This window comes from Syngnathus floridae, chromosome 20 (genome assembly GCF_059516105.1).
Source record: "Syngnathus floridae isolate MCC-2025c chromosome 20, RoL_Sflo_1.0, whole genome shotgun sequence".
Classification (NCBI taxonomy): domain Eukaryota; kingdom Metazoa; phylum Chordata; class Actinopteri; order Syngnathiformes; family Syngnathidae; genus Syngnathus; species Syngnathus floridae.
This window is the reverse complement of record NC_142432.1, coordinates 3,241,351-3,266,624: the sequence shown is the minus strand read 5'-3', so window position 1 is coordinate 3,266,624 and position 25,274 is coordinate 3,241,351. Positions and strand designations below refer to the sequence as shown.

At 42.5% G+C, this 25,274-nt stretch overlaps 2 protein-coding genes and 1 long non-coding RNA gene across 4 annotated transcripts; 1 reads left to right on the top strand and 2 right to left on the bottom strand.

Moving 5' to 3' along the window:
• The first annotated feature begins 120 nt into the window (after window positions 1–120).
• On the top strand, window positions 121–19,381 carry prkdc (protein kinase, DNA-activated, catalytic subunit). 2 transcript variants are annotated; one of them, XM_088363232.1, is made up of 86 exons: window positions 121–410; window positions 684–760; window positions 835–939; window positions 1,024–1,098; window positions 1,186–1,294; window positions 1,369–1,481; window positions 1,575–1,674; window positions 1,761–1,816; window positions 1,905–1,935; window positions 2,037–2,194; window positions 2,250–2,396; window positions 2,462–2,626; window positions 2,693–2,861; window positions 2,937–2,983; window positions 3,048–3,170; window positions 3,238–3,387; window positions 3,462–3,571; window positions 3,638–3,797; window positions 3,867–3,947; window positions 4,021–4,140; window positions 4,242–4,401; window positions 4,459–4,568; window positions 4,640–4,727; window positions 4,805–4,968; window positions 5,032–5,184; window positions 5,249–5,356; window positions 5,450–5,676; window positions 5,748–5,842; window positions 5,919–6,021; window positions 6,099–6,232; window positions 6,313–6,543; window positions 6,613–6,839; window positions 6,918–7,126; window positions 7,199–7,322; window positions 7,404–7,547; window positions 7,620–7,796; window positions 7,863–8,051; window positions 8,175–8,279; window positions 8,348–8,515; window positions 8,601–8,728; window positions 8,790–8,997; window positions 9,065–9,243; window positions 9,322–9,490; window positions 9,576–9,641; window positions 9,720–9,783; window positions 9,872–10,020; window positions 10,106–10,243; window positions 10,314–10,433; window positions 10,519–10,662; window positions 10,765–10,916; window positions 11,008–11,139; window positions 11,217–11,328; window positions 11,412–11,536; window positions 11,600–11,749; window positions 11,839–12,012; window positions 12,076–12,174; window positions 12,241–12,451; window positions 12,535–12,709; window positions 12,785–12,985; window positions 13,155–13,267; window positions 13,372–13,503; window positions 13,590–13,769; window positions 13,840–14,048; window positions 14,110–14,248; window positions 14,314–14,502; window positions 14,565–14,789; window positions 14,856–14,964; window positions 15,035–15,137; window positions 15,210–15,372; window positions 15,441–15,615; window positions 15,690–15,883; window positions 15,969–16,152; window positions 16,221–16,381; window positions 16,456–16,667; window positions 16,734–16,821; window positions 16,892–17,035; window positions 17,130–17,337; window positions 17,424–17,491; window positions 17,566–17,786; window positions 17,858–17,950; window positions 18,019–18,105; window positions 18,190–18,261; window positions 18,331–18,532; window positions 18,601–18,789; window positions 18,863–19,002; window positions 19,066–19,381. In XM_088363232.1, exons 1-86 carry the CDS (start codon window positions 245–247, stop codon window positions 19,268–19,270), a joined length of 12,279 nt encoding a protein of 4,092 aa, XP_088219358.1. In that variant the 5' UTR covers window positions 121–244; the 3' UTR covers window positions 19,271–19,381. The 2 variants fall into 2 exon arrangements, with proteins under 2 accessions (XP_088219358.1, XP_088219357.1); XM_088363231.1 differs by having other exon boundaries at window positions 10,103–10,243.
• LOC148380795 (uncharacterized) lies at window positions 4,544–15,816 on the bottom strand. The gene is made up of 5 exons (XR_015854612.1): window positions 15,660–15,816; window positions 14,900–14,971; window positions 12,813–12,976; window positions 10,046–10,144; window positions 4,544–4,941 (listed from the first exon to the last, which is right to left on the bottom strand). It is a non-coding gene; the product is annotated as an uncharacterized LOC148380795 (long non-coding RNA).
• A 65-nt stretch (window positions 19,382–19,446) lies between the features above and the next one.
• Window positions 19,447–24,654, bottom strand: garem1 (GRB2 associated regulator of MAPK1 subtype 1). The gene is made up of 6 exons (XM_088363233.1): window positions 24,276–24,654; window positions 23,641–23,781; window positions 23,332–23,462; window positions 22,072–23,250; window positions 21,851–22,005; window positions 19,447–21,734 (listed from the first exon to the last, which is right to left on the bottom strand). Exons 1-6 carry the CDS (start codon window positions 24,394–24,396, stop codon window positions 20,873–20,875), a joined length of 2,589 nt encoding a protein of 862 aa, XP_088219359.1. The 5' UTR covers window positions 24,397–24,654; the 3' UTR covers window positions 19,447–20,872.
• Between the last annotated feature and the right edge of the window lie 620 nt (window positions 24,655–25,274).

Below are 25,274 nucleotides of genomic sequence, written 5' to 3'. Positions count from 1 at the left end.
TTCCGGTGAGATTACGATTAGATTAAGGTTTTGCTATGTTTATTACATAATTTTGTAATGATATTTAATTTACCGTATTTCCTAACTCTTGTTTTGAAAAAACCAGCGATTGTGTTTCCTTTTCCTAAATCTTCCGGATACGAATTGAATAGCGCATTGCGCACCGTACTGCAAATATTGATCATCATTGCAAAGTAACGCTTGTAACACTTGTAATGATTGCAAACCTTACCTTGGGTCAGCTATGTCTCTTCAGCAAAGCAACGCTGCAGGAGGAATTCACGGGCTGCTTTTGAAACTTCATGAAGCACTCGCAGACCCGGATATTCGTCGCGCGTCTGCGAGAGCTCAAGACCTAGTCGGAGACTTGGGGCAGACGTGCATGCTAACACCCAGCGACAATGAACTGGGTAAAACAATGGACTCATGCAAATATTTCATATTTTGAATGCAAATGCTTTTAAATGCATTGCTTGCGGTATATTAGTTATTAACAACACCAGTTCTATCCAACAGTTGCGTTACGCTTGCAGCAAGTTTATTATCTGTCATGCAGTTCACTGATATTTGCAAAATTTCCATCAATAATTATTTTATTAAGCAGGGGAGTAGGTACTACTTGTTATTAAATAAATAAATTATTATACATTATTACCATGTTGACATGTTTTTGTGTCTCAAAGCCTTACAGACATCCTTATTGTTCTCAAAAAACTATGGGCTGCTCATCTTCCTCAGGGAGTCTTTACCACACGATGAGGTGAGAACCAAAAATGCAGCTAGAAAAAAAAATGTCTCATGTCGATAAGTAATGTAAAATATTTTTCCGCCCAGCTCCGGGATGCCAGGATTAAGACATTGTGTTTTTTGGAGAAGTTTTTGGAGAAGCTTTCTCCAAAGGTCAAAGGATGGGACAAGACATACGCCATTGATATAAGAGTATGTTTTCTTTGAAACACCAGGTTGTATTTTGATTATCTCTAAAATTCTCAAAAACAGAATAGTTTATTTTCTTTCCTGCAGGACACTTGTATGACGGTGTATACAAAAGACAGAACAGCCAAATGTAGGACTGCAGATCTGGAGCTGCTTATAAAGGTTTTGTGATTATTTTTTTTTCTTCTTCAGATGAGCAGATTCATAAAATGTTTCCTCATTAGCCATTAACACCTTTTACTCAAATAGGTTCTTCTAACAACAAAAGCTTCCACCGTGGCGGCGGAGATGAGAATTGGTGAAATATTCACCAAATTTTACACTGAACTTTGTCATAAGAGCAAACTTCCAGATTCAGGTCAGAGATGGAGAAATATACGTTAATAATAGTGAATCTTTTTTAAACAACTTTTATTTTTTTGATTGAAATAGTCCTTGGCACCATCTATGAATTGCTGGGAGTTATCGCAGAAGTTCACCCCAGTGAGATGGTCAACTACTATGACAAACTCTACAAAGCCTATCGAGGGGAACTCAAAGAACAGGTGAAAGATCATTTTTTAGTTTGTAAGAATTTTTTTCATTGGTCGAGCTGATCTTCAATTTTGCCTAGTTTAATAAAAATGTTATTTTTGCAGATGACGTCTGCCACAAAAGAGCCCAAACTCTTCGTGGTTGCTGGATGTTTGAAAGGAATCACTGCTCTCATGGTTAACTTCACGAAAACAATGGAGGAAGGTGAGGTAGCAGAACGCAAATAATGATCTCATAATTGTGAGACACTTTTTTTCTGTTGGATCAATGACAAGTGCTTTGTCTTGCAGATCCAGAAACATCCAAAGAAATCTTTCAATATTCTCTAAAGGCAATTAGTCCACAGGTAAATGATTTTTGGGGATCCATTCACATGCATGATTCCTTTAATAAATCCTAAAATTGTTTGAAATATATATATTTTTTTCTTCTAGATGGAAATGAGTCGTTATGCTGTAACTTTCGGTGAGGTTACACTTTTGGTGGTGTTATGAAACGCTCCAATGAATATTTAATCAAATAAAATTAATTTAAATAAATATTTATTATGATTTATTTTTAAATAGCTGGGCTGAGATTGTTCGCCAGGCACGCATCCCAATTTAGCAGCTGCCTCATAAGCCACTACAGAGAGGTGTTTGATGCCATGTCCAAGCTCTGCAGTCACATCAACGCTGAAATGAAGAAGACTAGTTACTACGCACTGGAAGCTTTCCTAAAGCAGGTTAATAATCCCGTTCCCAAACATTTCAGCTGAATTTTAATGACTGCCTTTTCAGGTTTCAATACTCGTGGCGGAAAATATTGAGGAGCACAAAAGCAAGTTGAAGTTCTTCATGCAAAAGTTCTGCGACATCATTAAGACCATGGAGTCAACCCACAAAGAATTATCCATCGCCATACGAGGATATGGATTTTTTGCAGCTGTAAGTTTGTGTTTGGGGCAAAAAAGTACTGAATACAAAATTGGATTTTTTTCTCTCTCTCAAAGCCATGCAAGAAAGTTTGCCCGCAAGATGTGGAGTTGATGTACACAGAGCTAATTCAACGCTGTAAGCAGATGTACCTAACTGAGTCGGACAGGGAGGACGAAAGCTTCTACCAACTACCCAGCTTTCTGGACTCTATCGCGAGTGTCCTGATTCACCTGGATAAGGTCACAAACTCTATACGTTTAAAATTCCTCAACAACTTCACATCGAAATTTATTTTTGGACCTCAGGTTCCAGAGGTGTACACTCCGCTACTGGAACGTCTGGTGGTGGTGCAGATTGATAGTTTCCCTCAGTACAGTGAGAAGATGCAGATCACTTGTTGCAGAGCCATCATTAAAGTCCTGGTGGCCATGGCCTCCAAAGGACCCGTTCTGTGGAGTTTCATTAGCTCCGTGGGTAAGTTGAGTTCAAAATGGCGGTCAGGTAAAGTAAACATAGATGGTTCATTTATTATTTTGCTTTTTTTTTTAGTGCATCAGGGATTGATTCGTGTCTGTTCCAAACCGATGGTCACCGAGGTGAGTTGAATCCTCACACGTCTTGTTTGGTTTAACCTAAATTTATTTTTGGGCTTTTTCTCAGAGCAAAGATTCTGAAAATGATTCGTTTGGCTCATCTGGAGTTCGAATTGGAAAGATGAAAGTTCCATCCAGTAAGAACTATCTCGCCTTGTACAGAGGCCTGCTAGACTGTGATCGGTTGAAGGTATGTTTGAAATAAAGTTTTTATTTTCATTTTCTGCTCCTCCCCTCACATTTATCTACTCCTGCAGGATTCAGGATTTTTGGACGGAGCTTTTGAACATCAGAACGCCGCTCTAGTGTCCCTGAGTCGCATTCTTTACGATGAGCTGGTCAAATCGCTTCTCTTGATCATCGAGAAATTAGACTTGTCATTACAGAAGGTCACTCCAGGGGAGGAGGTGTGTGCTCGCATTTAGTGACCCACTTTTTTTTTATTATGAAATTACAAAACTCGTTTTTTTCTCCTTATCAGGCTTCAGAAGATGCGACTCACGTCGTGCCTTCTTCTGACCCTACTGCTCATCTTTTGCCCAATAAGATGAAAGACTTCACCGCATTTATTAACTTAGTCGACTTTTGCAGGTAATGTAGATGCAACGCAGTAGTTGTATTTAATAACTGAAACCTCTCTTGTTTTTGCCTCCCTAGTGAGTTATTACTGAATAAACACATTGAGTATTTCCAAACTTGGATGTACCCGTTCAGCCACAAACTTATCCTGCAGTCACTTCGAAACCCGCTTGTCAGCGGATTTTACAAGTTGCTCTCAGTCACCATGAAAATTGCCAAGAAAATTAAGTATTATCAGGTAAAGAATATATTTGTCATCTATTTTGATTTTTAGTATAGCCTGATACGATTTTTTTTTTTTTCACAGGGTGTTGAAAGCTCAGCTTCAACTCAGAGTGACGCAGTGAGAAGTGCTTGCTTTGCCCTCTTCTCCAAATTTGGAAAAGAGGTAGAATCGCTTTTAATAATATATCACATGGGAGATTTAACTTGTGAGTGAAATGTGGTGTCTGTTTAACTAGGTCTGTGTGAAGATGAAGCAGTACAAAGATGAGCTGCTGGCATCCTGCTTGACCTTTGTCCTCTCGCTGCACCACAACATTGTTGCCGTGGATATCAAGGTGTACTGTCCTGCTTTGGAGGTGCGTTCCACTTTTTTTTTTTTTTTTTTAATTAATTATTGTGGTTCCTGTTTGTGATATTTGAAGACACTTCTCATACCTTGACTTTTATCATCATGCAGGCAGCTTTGAAGTTGGGTCTTAGTCATGTTCCTTTAGCGAATGCAGCCCTCCATGCTTTAGAGGACTGGTCCATCCACATCTCTCCGGAGAACATGCAGCCTTGCTACACGCTCATCCTCCCGCTTCTGGATGGGTACCTAAAAACCAACGGCAGCAACGGTAAGCATTTGATAACGACGAGATGTGTCGATGTTAACCATCTCTTTGCCGACTTAGACAAAGAGGATGGTGTATGGGAGGTGATGTCTTCTCTGTCCTCAAGAAGTGACATTGGCTACAGCCGAGTGATGACAAGACTTCTGAAGAAGTCCAAACAGCTTGCCATGGTAATAAAGACACTTTTTACACTATAAGGATGTATCAAAAATTCTAGCTTTTTCTTCAAATGTAAAAACAGGAGGATTCCCCTCTTACCACGGTGAGGCTCAGGGTGGTGAAGTTGCTCGGTCACTTGGGCGGGAAGCTCAACAGAAATCTCATAACTGGTATGGATTCAAACTGTCTGTTTTCTCCAAGCGGTTGTCATGATTGTTGATCCCGGGATACTCCTCTGTCACTTAAGTGGTCTCCTCAGAGGAGATGATGAAGAAGTTTGTCGCATGGGATACTGAGAAGAGGCTGAGCTTTCCTGTGCCATTCACCGATATGAAGCCAGTCATCTATCTCGATCCTTTCCTGCCTCGGATCAGCGAGCTCGCCCTGTCCACAAGTGACAGACAAACCAAAGTGCGTCTTCTACATTCATATTTGACTCGTTGAATATTCTCACTTGACTGAACTCTGATGCAGGTAGCAGCTTGTGAGCTGCTCCATAGCTTGGTCCTCTACATGGTTGGGAAGAGTGCTCAGATGGTGGAAGGAGAGAATCGTTTACCACCAATGTACAAGCTGCACAAAAGACTTTTTCCCGTGCTGCTACGCCTGGCTTGCGATGTCGATCAAGTACGTATCACAAAAACGTATAAGTGTAACGTGCGAGATGTTATTTATCAAAGTTTTTCCTTAGGTGACTAGGCAGCTCTTTGAACCACTGGTTATGCAGCTGATCCACTGGTTTACTAACAATAAGAAATTTGAGAGCCAAGATACAGTGGCTGTTCTTGAAGCCATTCTGGTTAGTGCTTGCATTTTGTCAAATCTTTAAAAATGTTCCAAAAAGTTTTGTTTTTAGATTTCCATCAGCAATGTATATTTGTTTTGTTGTTAGAACGGTATCGTTGACCCCAAAGACAGCACGCTCCGAGACTTCAGTGGCCGCTGCATCGAAGAGTTTGTCAAATGGTCCATTAAACAAACCAGTCCCAAGCAGCAAGAGAAGAGCCCGGCAAATATGAAGTCATTGTTTAAACGCATCTACAGCTTGGCTCTACATCCAAGTGGCTTCAAAAGGCTGGGCGCAGCTTTAGCCTTCAATAGTATCTACAGACAATTCAGGTAGGGTTTTTTTTTTTCGATACAATACGATATGTCGAGATCGATGAACTTGCACAATCTGTCTCTTCCAGGGAGGAAAATTCTTTGGTGGAGCAGTTCATCTTTGAAGTACTTGTTATTTTTGTCGAGAGCCTGGCTCTTGCGCACACAGATGAACCATCAATGGGTAACTCACCTGTAGCTAAAGTTAAAAAAAATCATTTGGAAAATGTAGCAATGAATTGTTTTTCTTCCATCTCCAGGTACACTGCAGCAGTGCGGCAGTACAATCGATCATCTGAAACGGATAATCAAGTATAAGGCCCCCGCTCTGAATAGCAGCAATCCTAAAAGACGCATCCCAAGGTTCAGATAAGCACGTGGCGCATGATAAATATGGTTCAAATCAACAATATTTATCCCCCATTTTGTCCTTTTATTAGGGGCTTTCCAGTTGATGAAAAGCTCTGCCTGTCCGACATGGTTTTATGGCTTCTGGAACAATGCGGGCGACCTCAGACTGAATGTCGCCACAAATGTTTGGAGCTTTTCTATGAGTTTGTGCCTCTCCTCCCCGGTGAGATCATGAAAATCAATAATAGCCTAATCCAATATTTAACACGGTTCTCTTCCGTTCTGTGTTTGATGTAAATTTAGGAAAGAAGTCTCCTCCACAATGGTTGGAGGGTGTGCTAAACGATCGTGGTGTTGCTTTCTTGGTCGCCAAGTTTGAAGGTGGAGGTCTACTCTCCCAACCGACTCTCAGGGACTTGGTAGAGCCTTTTAGCGTAAAAGCCACTCTGCACTGGATGGACCTTCTTCTGGCTGCTCTTGACTGCTACAACACCTTCATCAGTCTGCATATAATTAAGCCCAATCACATGCTGAGTAAGTTCTACTGATATAAAAATACTGTTTTAATTCTCGGAGTTGTGCTGAAATGATTTCCTTCTCAAGATTCCAAGGACAAATCAAGTTTTCTGCAAGCCGTACGTTTCTTTTTGACCGAGCTAGCAACTCAAGAGCTGGCAGCAGCCGAGAGCTGCTTCCATCATGGTCAGAAGAACTCTCACTTCAGTCCGATAGAGGTGGAGCAGTATAACTACAGCAAATGCACAATCATTGTTCGCCTGCTGGAGTTTACTACTATGGTCCTAGTCAAAGGGGGTGAAGACTTTTGCAAGGTGAGACATGGAAGGATTTTCTGTCACCATCCCTGCTCGTTTTGTCTCGCTTCACGTACCTTCCCTTGCTGTTTACAGCTTCTCGAAGAAGATATCTTCAGCGCTGTATTTTTTGAGCTGACTGCCATGGTGGTGTGCCAGCCATCCTCTGTGGGCTTCAACATGGCGGATGTAGATATAATTAAGAATCTACCTGAAGTATGTATTCCTCTACTCAAAGCCCTGCAGGGATCACCATACCACGCTCAGGTGGAATGTAACTTGAAGAAAAGAATTTCACACAAAAGGTATTTTGATCTTGTTTTTGTGGGCTAACACAATTGGAAATTCCTTCATTGTTTTTTTTTTTTGCTCCTCAGCGTTGAGCAGCTATGTGCTGTAGACCTCTACCACTCCGGACACCACGGTCAGATGGAAATGATTCTGTCTTCATGTAAGCAGATCCACAAAGCCGGCTTCCTCTGCTCCATTCTGAAGAACCAGGTATTGATTTGCTTCCATATAAAAAAAAAAACGATGACCTCATTTTGAGCTTTTTTTGTTCTGTTGTTGTTTGTCATGAAGGATTCTGATCCTGCCAAATCACTTCTCCTGACGGTATATAACGGGATAGCACCTGGTGACAGGAAGTCACTTCCATCCTTGGACATAAATAGCAAGAAGCTAGCTGAGGGTCTCCTTCAGCTTGCCTTTTCTCTGTCTCCAATGGTCAGTGGCGTGTTCCTCAAGACAAAGTTTTATGAGCAACAAAAGTACCAGTCTTTGCATGTTTTCATAAAGGGCGAGCAGCTGCTGGACATTCTGCTGACTGGAAGTCACGGCCAGAGCTTCTTGAGCTTCTCCCACCCTGAATACTTCTACAGCCTCTTCCCGACGGCCATCAACACAGAGCTGCTTCGAAACATAAATAAGACAGTTCCTCGTCTCATGATGGCCTCCTCTCTCAACCCCAGCATGGTATTTTTTTTTTTTCGCTCTTCTTTCCCTTCTTGTTATTGAATGAAATGATCATGAACTTCTCAGGTTAGTGTGTTGCTGAATGGAATGCTGGATCACAGTTTTCGGGAGCGTTCTGTTCGGAAAACTCAGGGAAAACAGCTAGTGGAGGAAGTGCTAGGAGGATGGAATAGCCTGCAGTCATGGTGGGGTGGACATGCTTCAAATGCAGAGAGCAAAACTGCCACTCTTCTGTTACTCTCCAAACTCCTACAGGTATTGTGATGCAACTCTGTTTTGGTTCCAAACAAACATTTTAATGTCTCAATAAATGAAAGTGGATATTTTGGTTATTATGTCAAGCTTCTGATGTTTAGTCATTATTTTCCTTCTCATCAGATTGACTCATCTGTGTGCTCCAATGTCAACCACGAAGGATTCAAGCCAGTGTTTTCCACTTTTACCAAGCTCCTGGTTGACATCAACCTACCACTGAATCTCAAGGTAAAAGTTTTTCAAAAATATTGCAGACTTTTCGCTCACATTTTTGCTTATGTTCCTCATCTGTCCAGAGTCAAGCCCTGCTGGTGTTGCCTTTCTTTACAACAGTCCCAGAAGAACAACTAGCTGAGCTGCAGGGAGCACTGGAGTGCTTGGTGGCCTCCCACTTTCCGATGCAATCGGATGAATTTGCAAAGGGGTCCCTTCACCGTAACAACTACATGGACTGTATTAGAAAGGTCAGCGTGACAGATGACCCCGCAGATAGTAACACAATAAAGTTATTTGTTTAAAATGTACCTAAATAGATAATATCTGTTCTAGCTTCTGGATGCCCTTGAACTTTCTCACAGCCCACTTCTGCTCAAACTTCTCGCTGAGATTCTGTGTCGTGACAGAAAGCACATCATGGAAGAGCAGTTTCAAACATGCTTCCAAAGAATTGCTAAACGGTCAGTAAAGTTATTTTTGGATGTGTTTTTTTTTTTTTAAATCTCTTCTTTGTGTGATCAGACCAAGCAGTGAACGACAGTTGCAGCTGCTCTGCACGATATATGGAGTGATCCAGAAGAGTGACGTGCCAAGGAGCAGTGTGCTTCAGGCCATGGTGGACAGAGTTCTTTTGCCTCTCGCCTCTCACTGTAGCACCAAGACACTCATTGACTTCTTTGTGGCCAACGTTTCCAACATAATGACGTTGCTTCACAGTCGTGTCACTAAGGTCTGTTTTTTTTATCTATTTGTTTGTAACATATGACAAACACTTGATTTATTTATTTTTTTCTCAGGCAAGCGAATCAGCATTTGAGATGCAATTGTTGAAGAAGAACGGCTGCTTCAAGCTTATGGAGCTCCTGTATTCTCGGCTTCCTAAAGAGGAAGTTTATTCGAAGGACTCGCGCATCAATTCAGCTTACTGCGGTACAGACAAAACCGAAGGGAACGAGCTATCGAAGAAATTGCTCAAGTAGGAAGCCCAGCTTAGATTTTACAGATGTTATGCAACTTTTTTTTTAACTGAGGGATTTTCCAATTATTTCCTCAGGTCGTGTTTTGAAACGTTCACCGAGAATATGGCTGGGGAGACTCAGCTTCTGGAGATTAGGAGACAGTACCACTGTGCTGCGTACAACTGCGCCATGGCTGCCGTCAGCTGCAGCTTCAGTGAACCCAAATTCTATTCTGGCTTCCTCTTCAGTGACAAACCAGAAAAGGTGTGAATAAACTGGATAAATCCAAATCCAAACCTTTCATTATGTCATAAATATATATATTTTTTTCCCTTTTGAATTTGCATAGAGCCAATTCATTTTGGAAAATATCATTGACGTCGAAAGAACCTACAATTTCCCAGTTGTCATTGAGGTATGTTTTTTAATTTTTTTATTTTAGAAAAATAATAAATAATATCGGGCAATTTTTCTTATGTCCTTATCAATGTAGGTCCCGCTTGAGAGAAAAAAGAAGTATACTATGATTCGAAAAGAAGTGAGCGAAGAGAATGGAGGTATGTAACTTGAACTAAGTGTTAACACAATTTTAGTTGAGCATTGTCTTGGTGTGTAACTCAAAATACTTTTATTTGGTGTCGAAAGAGGCACCAGTATATTTGTCCTCCCAGTCTTATATGGCTGACAGCAGTTTGAGCGAGGAGATGAGTCAGTTTGATTTCTCCACCGGCATACAAAGCTTTTCCTACAGCTCCCAAAATCCAGAAGGCCAGAGACGAACGATAGCAAAAGCTGTGAGTTAACTGGAATAAAGCTTACCTTGTTCCATATTCTTTTATGTGGCCTCATTTGTGTGTCTGGATGTGATTCATTTAGCAGACAGATGAGACGCCCTATTCCCCGGATGCAGCAGTAGACCTGGAAATGGATGAGCTCAATCAGCATGAATGCATGGCGACCATGACAGCTCTCATTGGTCACATGCAAAGGAACAACATAACTCCCAAAATTGAACAGGTCGGTATTCACCGGAAAAATGAGACACTATCAACTAGGCTAAAGCTTTTCCCTTTTTTTGATGAAATAGGGAAATGTCCCCAGTGACCTTCCTCCATGGATGAAATTTCTACATGGGAAATTAATGAATCCAGCCACACCACTGAATATCAGACTCTTCATTTCAAAGCTAATCATCAACACAGAGGAGGTGAATATGTGATTAAAGGCCTAGACAAATCTTTTTTGGTTGATTTATTGGATTATTTATTTTGCTAATATTATATTATCTGCAGGTCTTTCGACCATATGCCAAGCACTGGTTGGGACCGCTCCTACAGCTTGTTGTATCTGAGAACAATGGAGGAGAGGGTATCCATTTTATGGTCGTGGATATTGTGGTCACAGTATTGTCTTGGACAAGTTTAGCTAGACCAAAGGTTGTATATTCTCATATTTGGATGACTAAATAACACCAAAATTGGCTCCAGGTGAATTGTTATTGTCATGATTCGGCAATGTTTTTTTTTTTTTTATCACAGGGTAACGTCAGGGATGAAGTGCTGGCCAATCGGCTGTTAGAGTTTCTAATGAAGCATAGCTTTCACTCGAGAAGATCTGTGTTTCGTCATAACCTGGAGATCATTCGTACTCTGGTGGAGTGCTGGAAAGACTGTCTTTATGTGCCTCACAGGTAGAGTCCTTAAAAGATTAGATTTTTTCTTTGCCTGCCAAAAAAAACTAGAATTAAATAACTTGTGTTTTCACTCAATGTCTGTTTTAAGTCTGATTTATGAGCGCTTCTGTGGCACGGACCCAGACAGTAAAAATAACTCCGTTGGACTTCAGTTGCTTGGAATCGTCCTGGCCAACAACCTCCCTGCTTACGATGCCTCCTGTGGAATTCAGTATGATCGGTAAATTTGATTTTTTTATTATCTCTATGTATATGTCAGACCCCCAGCTGTATTTCTGATCTTTCATGTCATGACAGGTACATCAAGTCCCTCACCAACAACATTACCTTCGTAAGATATAAAGATGTCTACTCAGCTGCTGCTGAGATTATTGGACTCATCCTAAAGAACATGACCGACAATGAAAACGTATGAGATGGTCCTCACCTTCGTTGTTATTACAGATATAAATGAAATATGTTGACTAAATGAAATCAATGATTCCCCTCTAGCAACACCAAGAGCTTCTCAGTCTTGCCGCCCATCAGATAACAAGTCTGAAGAAAAAAGAAATGAATGACAAATTCATTATTTGTGTGAACAAAGTGTCGAAGCACTTTCCTCCTTTCATGGATGGGTGAGCATCGCTTTGTGCAAAAACAAAAAAAGATGGCTTTAAAAACTTATTTGGCTCTTGCAGGTTTGTCAATCCTGTGCTCTACCAGCTTCCAAAGATGCACGGCACATTAAAAATTAATTGTTTGGAGTGCGTGTTGAGTCGAGCTGATGTCATCCCAGACATTTTTTTGCAGCTTAAGACCACAGGATTCATTCAGATAATGGGCTATAGGTAAGTGGCAGCCATTTTTTTAAAAATTAAAATCAAACTTGATTAAAATTACTTTTTTTTTTCCCCCCCTCGCTCTACTGTACATTAAGGGACGAAGCAATGCAAATCGTGTGTCTTGATATCATCCACAAAATTCTTCCTCGCCTGACTCCAGCACAGCTTCAGGAGTTCCTCATGGCCGTCACATCATTCGTCTCGCATCCTTCCCCGGTGTGCCGTGAGCGAATGTATGACATCCTCATGTGGATCCAAGACAACTACAGGTAGAGTTGTTCAATTGATTCCTGATTGATTGGGAGAGACCACTTAACTGTCGTCTTCGCTAGTGACGACGAGAGCATGACAGACAACACCTCGCTGGAAATTTTGAACGCAGCTAAAGAAACACTCCTTCAAGGATTGTCTGAAGAGAACCAAGGCCTTCAGTAAGTATTAAGATAATTTATCACTCAAAGGATACTCAACAAAATATTCCTCCTTCTTAATTTCAGGCTGTACGTTCGTAATTTCTGGAGTCAGGAGAAGCGCCTTCCGACCGCAACTCTGGAGCGAATGTTGACTGTGCTTCGTTCATTGTACACTTGTCAAATAGAAAGATGTTTCTTAAGCCTGGCAACCAACCTCTTGTTGGAAATGACTAGTCAGAGTCCCGACTTCAAACGAAACATATTTGAGTATCCTCTCTCAGAATGCACCTTCCAGGTTTGTTTGTTTTCCTGACTTCAAATGAAGATATTTGACTGAAATGAACTAAATCCTGGAACTGTTTTTCTTCCACCCGATAGGATTATTTGATTGATTCCAATTGGCGCTTCAGGAATACGGTGATGACTCCAATGTTTGTTGAAACGCAAAACTCTCAAGGCCCTGAGAGCGTGGCACCTTCCCAATCGGGAGCCATGAAGGGGAAGCTTCGAGCCACGCAGACCTCACTTCAGTTTACGCAAACACAAATACCAGGTAGTACCAAATTTAATTTCTCTGTTGATATCTTCATTTTGGAGTAACTGGTCAATTTTGTGGATTATTTGACAGGCCGACATACAGCGTATAACTGGCTTACCGGCAGCAGCGTGGACACAGTTGCGGAGTATTCACTGTCTGAGTCTGTGTCCTCCTTGATGGTCTTTGAGAAGAAAGCGGCGAGGCAAAGTTCTGCAAGACGACCAGTAGGTGAAGGCTTTGGACAAAGGCGCATCACCGCATCGACAGACGAGGTGGACAATCCTGCAAAAGGTCAGTCGGATTAGATCTGAAGGGTTTAAAAATAAATTTATATATTTTATTATTAATAATTATTTGATTTATTTATAAGTATTATTATAGTGTATATTTTACATTTCAAATTAAATTATATGCAGGACATTTATAAAACAAAATGATTTATTGTGTCTTTGCTCAACAGCGGAAAATGAACAACGTAAAAAAATCCTTCAATTGAGACGCAGATTTCTCAAGGACCAAGAGGAGAGCTTGATTTTTGCGCAAAAAGAGGTCCAAAAACAAAAGCGACTCAAGGTAATGAATTAGAATATACAAAGTATTATATCCGATTTAACCACAACATATATCATTCTACTCTCTGGATTTGTAATCGCCAACTTAGTCTTTGGTGTTTACAGGAGCAAAAAGCCGATCAAAGGTTGCGAAAGGAAGCTCAGGTGACTCTGTATCGCAACTACAGAGTGGGCGACTTTCCAGACGTCCAAATTCCATACAGTAACCTTATAGCCCCACTTCAAGCGGTCGCGCAGGTGCCACTTTTTTTTTTCCTTCAAACCTACAGTAGCTTCAAAATACCAGAATATCATCCACACAGATTTTCTCCTATGCCTTCTAGAGAGATCCGATTTTGGCCAAACAACTGTTCAGCTCACTGTTCACTGGCATCCTTGAAGAAATGGAAACGCAGAAACCCAGGCAGCAAGCTGTTCAAATCAAAGAGGACCTCCGATGCATCATGAACGAATTCCTGAACAAGAGTACGCTCTGCTTCCCGCCGTTTATCGCATGTGTGCAGGTATGACATCATCATCCGAAAAAAACGGTGGACAAGATTAGTCTTTAACCCCCCCCCCCCAAAAAAAAAGGACATGTGCTACCGGCATAAAGATCTCCTGCATATCGATCCAGCACTTGTAAGCTCAACAAGCCTGGCAAGTCTCCAGCAGCCATCCGGCGTCCTGCTCTTGGAAGAAGGTCTTCTGCACATTGGCATGCTAGATGAACCTCCCAGGAAAAAATCACGAGGACACAAAGAAATCCCCCCGGATACCAAAAAATGGGTCCACCTTGCAAGGTATTCATTGAAGTCATTTGTTTTGGTCCAAAGTGACTTCACTTTTTTTTTTGTCCCGTAGGCTTTACAGAGACTTGGAGGATTACGACGTCGTCCGCGGCATCTTTGCAGGTAAAGTCGGGACCATGCCGATCACCAGTGCTGCTCTTCAAGCTGAAGCCTGCACTGACTTTGCTGAAGCTGCTAAGCTTTACAACGAGGTATGTCAACCCCCGAAATCATGCATCGATGCAGATGAACTAATTTTTTTTGCTTCTTCCGCCAGGCTCTCAACACCAAACAGTGGACGGATGGTGAGCCCACTGACTCTGAGAAGGACTTCTGGGAAATTGCTGCAATGGAGGCCTACAGCCATTTAACTGATTGGAAATCTCTTCAGTACTGTTCCACCTATTGCATTGATGAAAATAGCTCCGATAATCTTGACAACATGTGGCTTGAACCTCTCTACCAGGTAACCTTTAACCTTTCAATCACCTGCATTTGATCACAAAGAGTCATTTTGTTTTATTTTAGGAAATGTATCTACCGCACATGATTCGAAGCATGCTCAAGCTGCTGCAATTGGGTGAAGGAGACCAACGTCTTCTCACCTTTATGGACCAAGCCATGAAAGTGGAAGAGCGTAAAAAGTTGCTGGAGAGTCGTTACAGCCAAGAGCTCAGCTTACTCTACATCCTGCAGGAGGACTACGACCGCGCTAAATACTACACCAACTCCGCCATGCAGATTTTCATGGAGGTAATTGAAAGGTGATTAAGACGCAGTTTTTTGAATCGGGTTTTTACTCCTGTCTGGACTTTCTAGAGTTACTCAAGTGTGGATACGCTGCTGACTCAAAGTCGGCTTACCATCTTGCAGTCGGTGCAGGCTTTGACGGAAATCCAGGACTTCCTGCAGTTCATGAAGGGAGAAGGTTGGCTCTGTTAAAAAAAAAAAATAAATACAATGCTCGCATGAATACTCACTAACATTGTGATTTTTAGTATCTGTGACATCCCTCAAGCGGCTTATCGATTCATGGACTGAGAGATACCCTGATGCTAAAATGGATCCAGTGAACATCTGGGATGATATAATTACATCCCGGTGAGGACAAAAAAAAAAAATCATTATTTGATGTGATCAGTTAAGAAAACTTCTTTTTTGGTATTATTCCAGGTTTTTCTTCCTGGATAAAATCAGGGAGAAGCTTCAGAACGACACGGACACTGATAGCATGGAGGTGGACAACACTGACGACGCAGCAGAAGACCTCCACGCTTTAGTTAACGACTGCAAGTTCAACATGAAGTTGCACATGGCTGATAGCGCAAGGAAGCAGGTGACACAATAAAAAAAGTCAGCACTTCTTCCTCTGTTGTAACGACTTTTTACCGTTGTTGCCTTCAGAATAATTTTTCGGTCGCCACCAAGCTGTTGAAGGAACTTCACAAAGATGCCAAAACGAATAGAAAACACTTGCTGCGTTGGGTTCACAGTTTTAGCCGTTACGGACACAAACGCATTCAAGCTCAGGGTCCTTTGGAGCAACTCAATATTATGCTCAAGGCCGTTCGACTTTTGGGTGAGTGAGGAGAGGCACACAAAAACTAAATATAGCTTGAAAACAATTGATAAGAAATCTTTTTTTTCCTGCAGAGGATATTGAGGTTGACTGCCAAAATGCTTCATCTGGAGTGTATAGAGACCAAAAGATCCTTCAAGGAACATCTTTCCACATCATGGCCATGGCTGTACGCAAAGGTCCCTCAGTTCTGGAAACCATTGAAGCTGAAAAAGCAGACAGAGTTGTCAAACTTTCAAATAGTGCTTGGCCCATTCAAGATATGAAGGTATAATAATTTGAATTTTCACAGTCCACGTTTCAGTGCTTCCTTTCTATCCAGGTGTTAGTTATTGATTTTTTTTTTCGTGCAGGAAGTGGAAGTGGGGCTGCAATTACGAGCGTTGACGTTAATGCGTGACGCCGCCCAAAAAGCTGATGAGGAGCTGCAAATTTCTACACAGAGCTGTGTGGAAATCAGCAGCATTGTCGAAACATACATGTGTTTAGCCGATTTCTGTGACAAACTGCTACGTCAAGAAGATCAGGGTGACACAAGTGAGTTAGGCAATTATCTTTTTTTTTTGGCATAAGTAATGATTTTCTACTAAATCCAAATTTCACAGACAATCAATTCCCAGACCTCTTGACACTGCCGGCCCATGTCGTGAGAAGCATGTTAAAAGCCCTGAAAATGAACTCGGAGGAGGCTCGTCTCAAATTTCCTCGATTGCTGCAGCTCATCGAGTTGTATCCGTCCGAGACGTTGGACCTCATGACAAACGAGGTTGTAGAAGAACCTCCTTGAATGTATTTATTGATCATTATGAGTTTTCAACAGCATCTTCTTTTTGTATTTAGATGGCATCAGTGCCCTGCTGGATGCTGATTGGTTGGATCAGTCAGATGGTGGCCCTCCTGGACAAGCCTCAAGCCGTGGCCGTGCAACATTGCATCGAGCAGCTAGCCGAATTTTACCCCCAAGCTCTGGTTTACGCTTTAATGATCAGTAGTGAAAGTTATCACTTTGAGGACTCCGCCATTGGCTACCGACAACAGGAATTTGTCAACAGGTAATTTAAATAGCTTATTCACATACAATTATTATATTGTGAAATTATCATGGCGTGTGTTGACAGGATGAAGAGCATGCTGGATAGAGGAGAAGCTGTGAAGAAATTTGTGGATGCACTGCAACAGCTCACAAATCCTGAGATGATTTTTCGGGTAAAAAGTTTTTGATTTGAGTTGTGCTGGACACTTTTGACTCATTGTGGATTTTTTTTTTTTTTTGCAGGATTGGTGGGAAAATGTAAAAAACCAACTGGAAAAACCGGATTTCAGCAAGGAGAAAATGGAGAGCTTATACAACGAGATGTATTCTTCACTCGGGGATTGGAAAAAAGAGGGTCATGGGATTTTTCGCCAGAGATTTATCAAAGTTTGTACTTATAATCATCATCATCTATATAATTAGATTTTTAAAAACAAATCTAAATTTGGAGTTAGCACCAATTCTAGTATTTCATCCACAGAAATTTGCTAAAGATATGCAGAATTTGCTGGGAAGCAAAGGCAGCAAAGTATTTGAAAAGAGAAAACAAAAAGTCTTTTTGAAGAGTGTGGATGACTTTGCATCTTCCATGCGGGACCGTAAAGAGGAACCCAGGAATCTGAAGGAGTACTCACCCTGGCTGAGTGCATTTCAAGCAGATCCGTTCAGAAACCAGCTGGAGATCCCCGGTCAGTAGAATTCGGGGTTGTGTCAGTCTAACAAAAAGAAACAAAAGTTACTTTTCATTCCATTTCCCCCCCCTTCCATCTTCTAGGTCAATATGATGGCAAATCCAAACCGTTGCCAGAGTATCATGCCAAAATAACCGGATTTGATGAAAGGGTAAATATTACAACCAGATTTGTAAAACAGCGATTTTGTACAACTTCAGAAACATCCGTTCGTCTGTCCCGCAGGTAAAAGTGATGTCGTCCATGCGGCGTCCCAAACGTCTGATCATCCGCGGCGACGACGAGCGCGACCACCCTTTCCTGGTTAAGGGTGGAGAAGATCTACGACAGGATCAGCGCATCGAGCAGCTTTTCGCCGTCATGAATATTTTGCTGAGTCACGACGCGGCTTGCGCTCACAGAGGCCTGCAGCTCCGCACGTACCAAGTCATCCCCATTAACACCAGGTACTTTTTGGATCTGTTGGATCAATATTGTTATTGGGTGGATGATATAATCATGACTCTTATTTTGACAGAATTGGATTAATTGAATGGATGGAGAACACGTGTACATTGAGGGAGTTTCTGACAGCCACGATGACTGAGGAGGAGTCCCACAGGGCAGCCAGGTGAAGTTTATTCATTGCATATGCTGCTTTTCTTTTTTTTTTTTTTTTTTAACTCTACCGTTTTCTAGGTCTGGTGATATCTACAATAAGTGGCTGTCCAGCTTTTCATCAAAATCAGAAAATAATCCATTAAAATTCTACGTTTACGCTTACATGTAAGTGATCCTACGCTTCATTATAAATCGGTAAAAACCACCGTGCAGTTTATCCGATTTCGAGGCATATTATATTTTTGACAGGAGAGCAACACGCAGCGATGCCGTCAATAACTTCTCCAAAATCTTGCAGCAAGTGCCTGCTGATCTCCTCAAGTAAGTTTCATCTCTGAGTTGATCAAATCAAAGACGGCCAATCACAGTTTTCCGTCTCTCGATTTGCAGGAGAGCTTTCCTAAAGATGTGCAACAGTCCCGAGGCCTTTCTTTCCCTGCGTTCCCACTTCATCAGCTCTCACGCTTTACTCTGCGTCAGCCATTGGGTGCTGGGTATCGGCGACCGGCATCTCTCCAACTTTATGATCAATACAGAAACGGGAGGGATGATCGGCATCGATTTTGGTCATGCATTCGGCTCAGCCACACAGGTATTGCGAAAAGTAGGGAGTTAATTGATCCTGGTGTTGCTAACTTGTGTGGTGGTTCTTCCTGCCAGTTCCTTAGCGTCCCCGAGATCATGCCTTTCCGCCTGACTGGACAGTTTGTCAATCTGATGCAACCCTTGAAAGAGTCCGGTTTGATCCAGAGTGTCATGGCGCACGCCCTCCGAGCGTACAGGAACGAGCCAGACCTGCTGCTCAACACCATGGATGTTTTTGTCAAGGAGCCATCGCTGGACTGGAAGGTGCCCGATTGTTTCCAAAACAGGTCTATTGTTTCAAATCACTGCAGTCTACTTGTTTGCCATCCTTTCACAGAATTTTGAAATTAAGCAACTGAAGAAGGGAGGTACGTGGACGGAGAGCGTGAATACCAAGGAAATCAACTGGTATCCGCTGCAGAAGGTGAACTTTGCGAGACGGAAACTGGAGGGCGCGAATCCTGCCACTATCACCAGGTATGATCACTCGGCAGGGAAGCCTCGTTTATCGTTGAAGACCAAATGTTTCCTTGTTTACAGTGAGGAGCTCAAGCTGGGCTTTGAGGGGCTTCCAGGATCTGAGGGGATGCAGGCGGTCGCCTTGGGGACGCCAGAGCACAATGTTCGCGCAAGGGAAGCGTCTGAAGGTCTGTCCGTGGAAAAGCAGGTGGAATGTCTGCTCGACCAAGCCACAGATGCAAATGTGCTCGGGAGAGTGTATGCTGGCTGGGAGCCATGGATCTGATCATGTGTTCTACGTTTTAATCACAAACTGATTTAGTGGGTGCTTCTTATGAAATGTTATTATTAGTGATTCCAAATAAAGGTCTTGACTCAGCTTTCCATATGACAATAACCACCATGAAACGTCTCCTTTAAAAATACAAATGCTGCGACAAAGGTCTCGGGGAAACGTAAAAATTGACCTTGCTTAGTATTGATATTTATTGTCATGTAATTGAGGCTGCTAGATTTTTCACCTTATTTACAAGTATGTGGCTGCGGAACCCATAAATCACACCGAGTTACAAACAATGCAAACGAAAGCAATTTCAAAATAAAAAGAGAAGCTTTTTTCCATTAAAAAAATAGTTTACATTAGTAATCGCTTAAAAATATATTTGCATATTAGAAAAGTCAAAATAAGCATGTAACAAGGGAGGGGGGGCAATCCTCTATAATCCTCTGTCAATTAGGCACCTTTGTTCCAAATACGCCGCTGCATAGTTTACTTTCTTTAAAAAGAATATAAGAACCGCATAAATACATTCTAGCTGAAGACATCAAATGTGTGGTGCCGATACACATGCAAGGAGGAGGGCACAAATTTGTTTACCTAAAATAAAATATCTTTTCATCGCTGGACACCAATTTTAAAAGGATGACAATGTACCATTTTAGGTTGTGGGGAGAGGGGGCGGGGCTTGAAGTGCAGCGTTTACTTTCTTAGATTGAACCGTTCTGGCAATAAAAGTGCATGATGCATATTTTGCTTATTTTAGATGATAGCTAAAGAGGAGAAGTTAGTCGTTATGTTTGGTAATTAAAGGCACAATGACATGGTAGTGTGGACTCCATTGGATCATCTTGAACACTTGCTGAACTTGATTGGTGGCCATCCAGATTTTTGTAACTGTTATAGAGCTTCACTACTTTCATTATAATAGGTAGAGAGAAACAAATATACAGAAATTTAGATTATGTTGCTGCCATGGCAAATAAAAAAATAGCCCTTGAATAATCTATTGCACTGGAATACATTTGTTGGTTTCTCATGGCTGCAATGCTGCAACACTTTTAAAGCATTAGGTGGTAACCTCATTATGAACATTCAGTGTTTTCTCCTTGGACTCAAGTTATAGAAACATGGTTACATTCAATCAAATAAGGAAGATGGTTAAAGAGGTGAGAAGTGATCAAATGGCAACGTTAAACGGGGGTACACACATTCTATTGAATTCAATGATTGTTCCTTTTGTGTGTTGAAGTTCATATTTTTTGGTTTTGGTTTCTTAAGCAGATACTCTTGCTTCCTGTGCCAGTCCCATCAATGATAACAGCTTTCTTTTATCATTATTATTATTAATTATTCATTTATTTTATTATTATTATTTATTATTATTTGTTGGCTCCAACTTTAAGAACAATGTTGCTGACGTAAAAAAAATAACCCAATGAAAAGTGCTAAATGATTCCATCTGGTTTGCAAATAGCAGTCAGAGATTTTGAAGGGTGATAGGAGGGTTCCCCCCACCCCCCACAACGTTGTGTCTGGGAAATAAGGTCACATTGTGGCTGAGGGGTGCATAGCAGACGCAGTTGATCGAAAAGCAAATCTCCGCTTTAGTCATATCTTGGGCCTCCATCCGTTAATGAACTGCATGAGTTTCTTCACCTGCAGTTTGCTCAGTTTGAAATCCTCCGAGAGAATCTCCTCGGTGAGCTGCAGTAACAAGTTCCCGTCGATCTTCTCGGAAATGAAGCGGGACGTAATGTCGTCGGGCAGGCCGATAAAGCGTAAGGATTTGGACACTTCTTCTATGGAGAGGCCGGCCATGCTGGGCGGGGGCTGCCAGTGCGCTGAGGGAGACCCCGATATCGAGCAGGCGGTTTCCCGATTCGAGGTGGATCCTGGGTCTTGGATTCCCTGTTCCTGCTGTGTAGGGAGGCAAGAAATGGAGGTGTCCTGCTGACCGTCGCAGGCTGATCCGAATGCGCGATCGGAACCCCTTTTCATACTGTTTGACTTTGCTGTTCTTGGCGGTAGAATGGGGCAAGAGAGGCTTTGCTTTGTGTTGCATCTGTCCTTTGATTCATCTCTGTACATTTCTGAATTGTAACTTGATGATTTGGCGCAGGACGATTTGCTTCGAGACACGTTGGGCAGCCCGAGGCTTTTGCCGCCGTGCGAGCGCTCGCGGCTGTCAAAATCCACCAGGCTGCAAGTTTTGGGGTTATTGGCGGTCCTGTTTCTCGGGTAACTGTAGTAGCTGCGGCAGCCGGCTGGGAGAAAGTCATCCAAAGCGTGACAATCTCCTCCGCTGAAGTTGTTGGGCCAAGACAACCTAGAAGACATCCCGTCGGACGGCAAGGCGCTGCTGGGCAACGACACGCTCGGCTCACCACAGGCAGGTTGGGACCACTTACACGGGTAGCACGTGCTGCTTTTCTCTTGCGGCTCAGATGCCTCTTGGTCACATGACCCACTACTGAAATATAGAGATGAAACAGTACAATTAGAGTTGCCAAGGCATGGAAATTGTTTTTTTTTTCTTCATTATAAAACCGTATGCAAATGAGTATGTATCACGATGTGACTTCTTACATGGCGTGAAGGCCAGATGAGTAATAGGAAAGGGTTGGACTTGGCGAGCGGGTCTCTTGCTGCCGAGGCTTGGAGAGCATCGGGACGGATGGCATCTGTTTCAAACTACGCGGAGGAATCGGCGGGGCGTTCAATAGGCGGCATTCTTCTTTCACCTAGAAATGTAGGATTAGAAAGTGGCAGCACAACTCGAGGCAATCGATTCACCGGGTGATACTCACAGCTTCAGATTTGGGCGGAACCGGCGGCGGCGTGAGAGCCACGTCGGGAATGGTGACGGGGCCGAGAGGGCACGCCAGCGGGCACGACGGCGTGGCTGTCGTAGCGCAGCCGTTGTTGACAGCTTGACCGTCCTCGGGTAAAGACGACTTCTGGCTTCTTAAGTGGTCCAACCACAGCTCCTCGTACGGGACGTCGGACTTGCCGAGGGACCCCTGCTGGTTGGGGGAGTCCGACATTTCGGCGGGAAAGCTTTCCGCCGAGTCTGTGGGAATGCTGTCGGAGGGCAGAAGCGCCCAATCGCCGCAGAGGCTCATGCATCCTTGCAGGTTGACCTCGCTGTTGCCGTGCAGGTTGCTGCCGTAAACGCACACCGAGAGCCGGTGGAAGGATTGCGTCAGTTCGTCCCGGGCGTACGTCAAAGAGCTGGGGACCTGCGTGCTGTTGGGACACCCGTTGGAGGTTCCGCCGCAGCAGTTGCCGTTCCCGCCGCTTTGCTTCTTGGGGCTCTTGCCCTCGTCCGTCCAGTCCGTCCGCACATCCCGGACGGCGCGCGAGTAGTCGTCGATGTCAAACTGCTCCTGGCAAAATGAGAACCAGCGATGCACCATGGTGTCGAGCCACAGCTCGCCTTGCAGCAGCTCCTCGGGAATAATAAAGCGAGGCAGGGCCGTGTTGAGAGGGAAATGAATGGGGATGATTTTGTTGCTTCGCAGGACGCAGCACACGACCACCGTCTTGGTCTGAACGTTGACCAGTTTGTAACGATGGCCCTCCCGGATCAGGTGGAGGTCGTGCTGGTTGCGGGGCGGCGTGCCGGGCACCGTGACGTTGACGGGCAGACGCGTTTTCTCCACAATGTTCCTGATGGTGTGCTCGCCGTCCTGCATCTGAAGTTCCAGCGGGCTGCACGTGCTGAAGCGACCTTTGCACTGGAACGGTAAACTGATGCTCTCGTTGGTGCGGTGATTCATGCAGATTAAGCACGGCATCTTGCCTCGACCCATCTTACTGATGGAGTTTAGCTTCCCGATCTTCTTGAAAATGGTGTTGAATCTGGATTTCTCTTTGGAGGTCTTGGCGTAGAGGATCTCGGCCTGGCCCATTAGTGTCAGCTCATCGCCAGTGCTTAGTGTTATATTGTAAACTTCAGTATCTTCGTTGCATTCGCCTGAAGCCATCTAGAGGAAATCACACAGTGCAACCAATATAAATGACATTGACGACCAAGAGTTAAGTGGGCGGGTCAACAATCGCCATACCTTAACATTGAATGTGATTTCTTCCATGACGTAAACCCTTTCAGGAAACGCTTTGGCCACTTCTTCCACACTGTTGAAGTATTGCACAGGCTCCTTGACATCTCGGTCCTGTTCTAGCAGCTTAAATTGGCCTGAAGTGGGGAGAAGCAAGCAATTCAATTTCATTTATCATTTTTCAAAAGAAAGAAATGTCATTTTGTATATTGTCATGGTACTGTTGCTCCACACGTAATTATAATATGGGAATCCAGCTCTAGTGCTGTCTTCAGTGGGATCATACTAATCGCTGAGGCTAATTATATAACTTACCTTCATAGTGAACAGGGATTTCTATTTTCGGTCCAATCACGTAGTGTCCTTCATCAAGACTGTGAGCAGTAATAGTTGTCCACTGACGACAGGAATGAATCAAGAGGTAGTCATTGTCTCGAAGACCTTCGACCAGCTCACCTAGAAAGGAATAAAAAGTTTCATATGTAATGTATTTTAATTTTGGTCATAATGGTGGTACTTTGAGAACCAAATCTTTTTTTTTAGGTGATACTTGATTTGAACGGCTTGAGAATTCAACTATTTTGTGATTTATTATGATTTTGAGAGCTATGGGTTTCAGCTAATTTATTGATATGAATCAGTTCCACGAGATATGCGGTGATTTCCACCTGGTTTTTTTTAAATAAAATGTGTGCAATCTTAAAGTGTTGCAAGTCGTCCGGCTGCAGCTGTCGTCGACAATCATTACTTTTCGCTGACGTCTTCCCAGGAATATCATAATTGCAGGACTTTGTCGTGCGTGCTCATGTGTAACAGTAAACAAAAAGGCACAATGCAATCAACTCGGAAACTCGACTTAGTTTGAACTGCAACAAACACTGCTCGCAATTAGTAGCAATCAAAACATAGTTAGCTCCGAATACTTGGGGGCGTCAAAATAAGTGACTGACCGTTGTCCAGCTTGACGATTTGAGGCAATCTGTAAGCACTGACAAGTTGATCTAATGGCAAAGCCGTCGTACTCCACGTAACATCTTTTAAATTGTTGTACAACATTGTTCCAAGGTCCATCTTGCTAGCTTACATTAGCCCACAGGAGGGCTAGCTAAGTGTAAACACGGTCACGCAAGCCTACGCAGCGCTCATAAATACAACGAATGCATCGAAGGCCCATTTACGGCTTTGTATTTGCCACGATGCCGCTTAATTTTTGCATAATATTGTCTAGGCATCTCTTTACGTGCCATTAAAAAAGCTGTAATCTAATTATGAAGCAGAGCCATGTTTGTTTGGTTACCAACTACAGCCGGATGAATACCGGAAATGCGTTTTTTTCTTACAAAATAAGAGCGTTGTCAAATTGCGTTCACATTTTCAGTGTAGTTTAATTATCATTGCTATGATAACAAAATATATTATGTAATGTCAGACACAGTTTCATTATAAAAAAATAACAATTTATGTTTCTGGGCTTAATTTTGACCAGAATCCCTTATTTTAAGGTTAATAATCAGACCAAAATTAGGTAGAAAATTATAAATGGAAACAAGACCTTTTTGTCCTAAGATGACTTAAATAATTAGTGTTTTCTGACACAAAATTTCATAGTACTGTTGTAAAAGTGATTCCAAATAATAATAACACCTGCAATAAAAGTGTATTTTTCTTTCATCCCTTACTCTTGATGACCTTGTTACAAATAAATATAACAATATTATTTTTTTTATGATTGTTGAATTATTTCTGTTTCACCGCAGATATTTAAATAGAAGTAAAGATGCTTTAAAGTTGTCTCGCTCAACATATTGAAGCTATTCTCTCCTCTTTTGATACTTTTCACCATTTTGATAAGCTGGCACAAATTGCACCCAGAATAGAATTTCCCATTATCTGTGCCTTTAAGATACAAATTGCTACAATTTGACAATAGTAGTGATTGTGTAGTTCTG

Bases quoted from the DNA above. Each gene is read 5' to 3' on its own strand.
- prkdc (XM_088363231.1), top strand. From the start codon at position 245: ATGTCTCTTCAGCAAAGCAACGCTGCAGGAGGAATTCACGGGCTGCTT. The intron at 411-683 runs GTAAAACAATGG...TGTGTCTCAAAG, and splicing joins ACCCAGCGACAATGAACTGG to CCTTACAGACATCCTTATTG. The intron at 11,750-11,838 runs GTAAGTGGCAGC...CTGTACATTAAG, and splicing joins ATTCAGATAATGGGCTATAG to GGACGAAGCAATGCAAATCG.
- garem1 (XM_088363233.1), bottom strand. From the start codon at position 24,396: ATGGACCTTGGAACAATGTTGTACAACAATTTAAAAGATGTTACGTGG. The intron at 23,782-24,275 runs GTCAGTCACTTA...ATTCCTTTCTAG, and splicing joins AATCGTCAAGCTGGACAACG to GTGAGCTGGTCGAAGGTCTT. The intron at 23,251-23,331 runs GTATGGCGATTG...GATTTCCTCTAG, and splicing joins AAATCACATTCAATGTTAAG to ATGGCTTCAGGCGAATGCAA.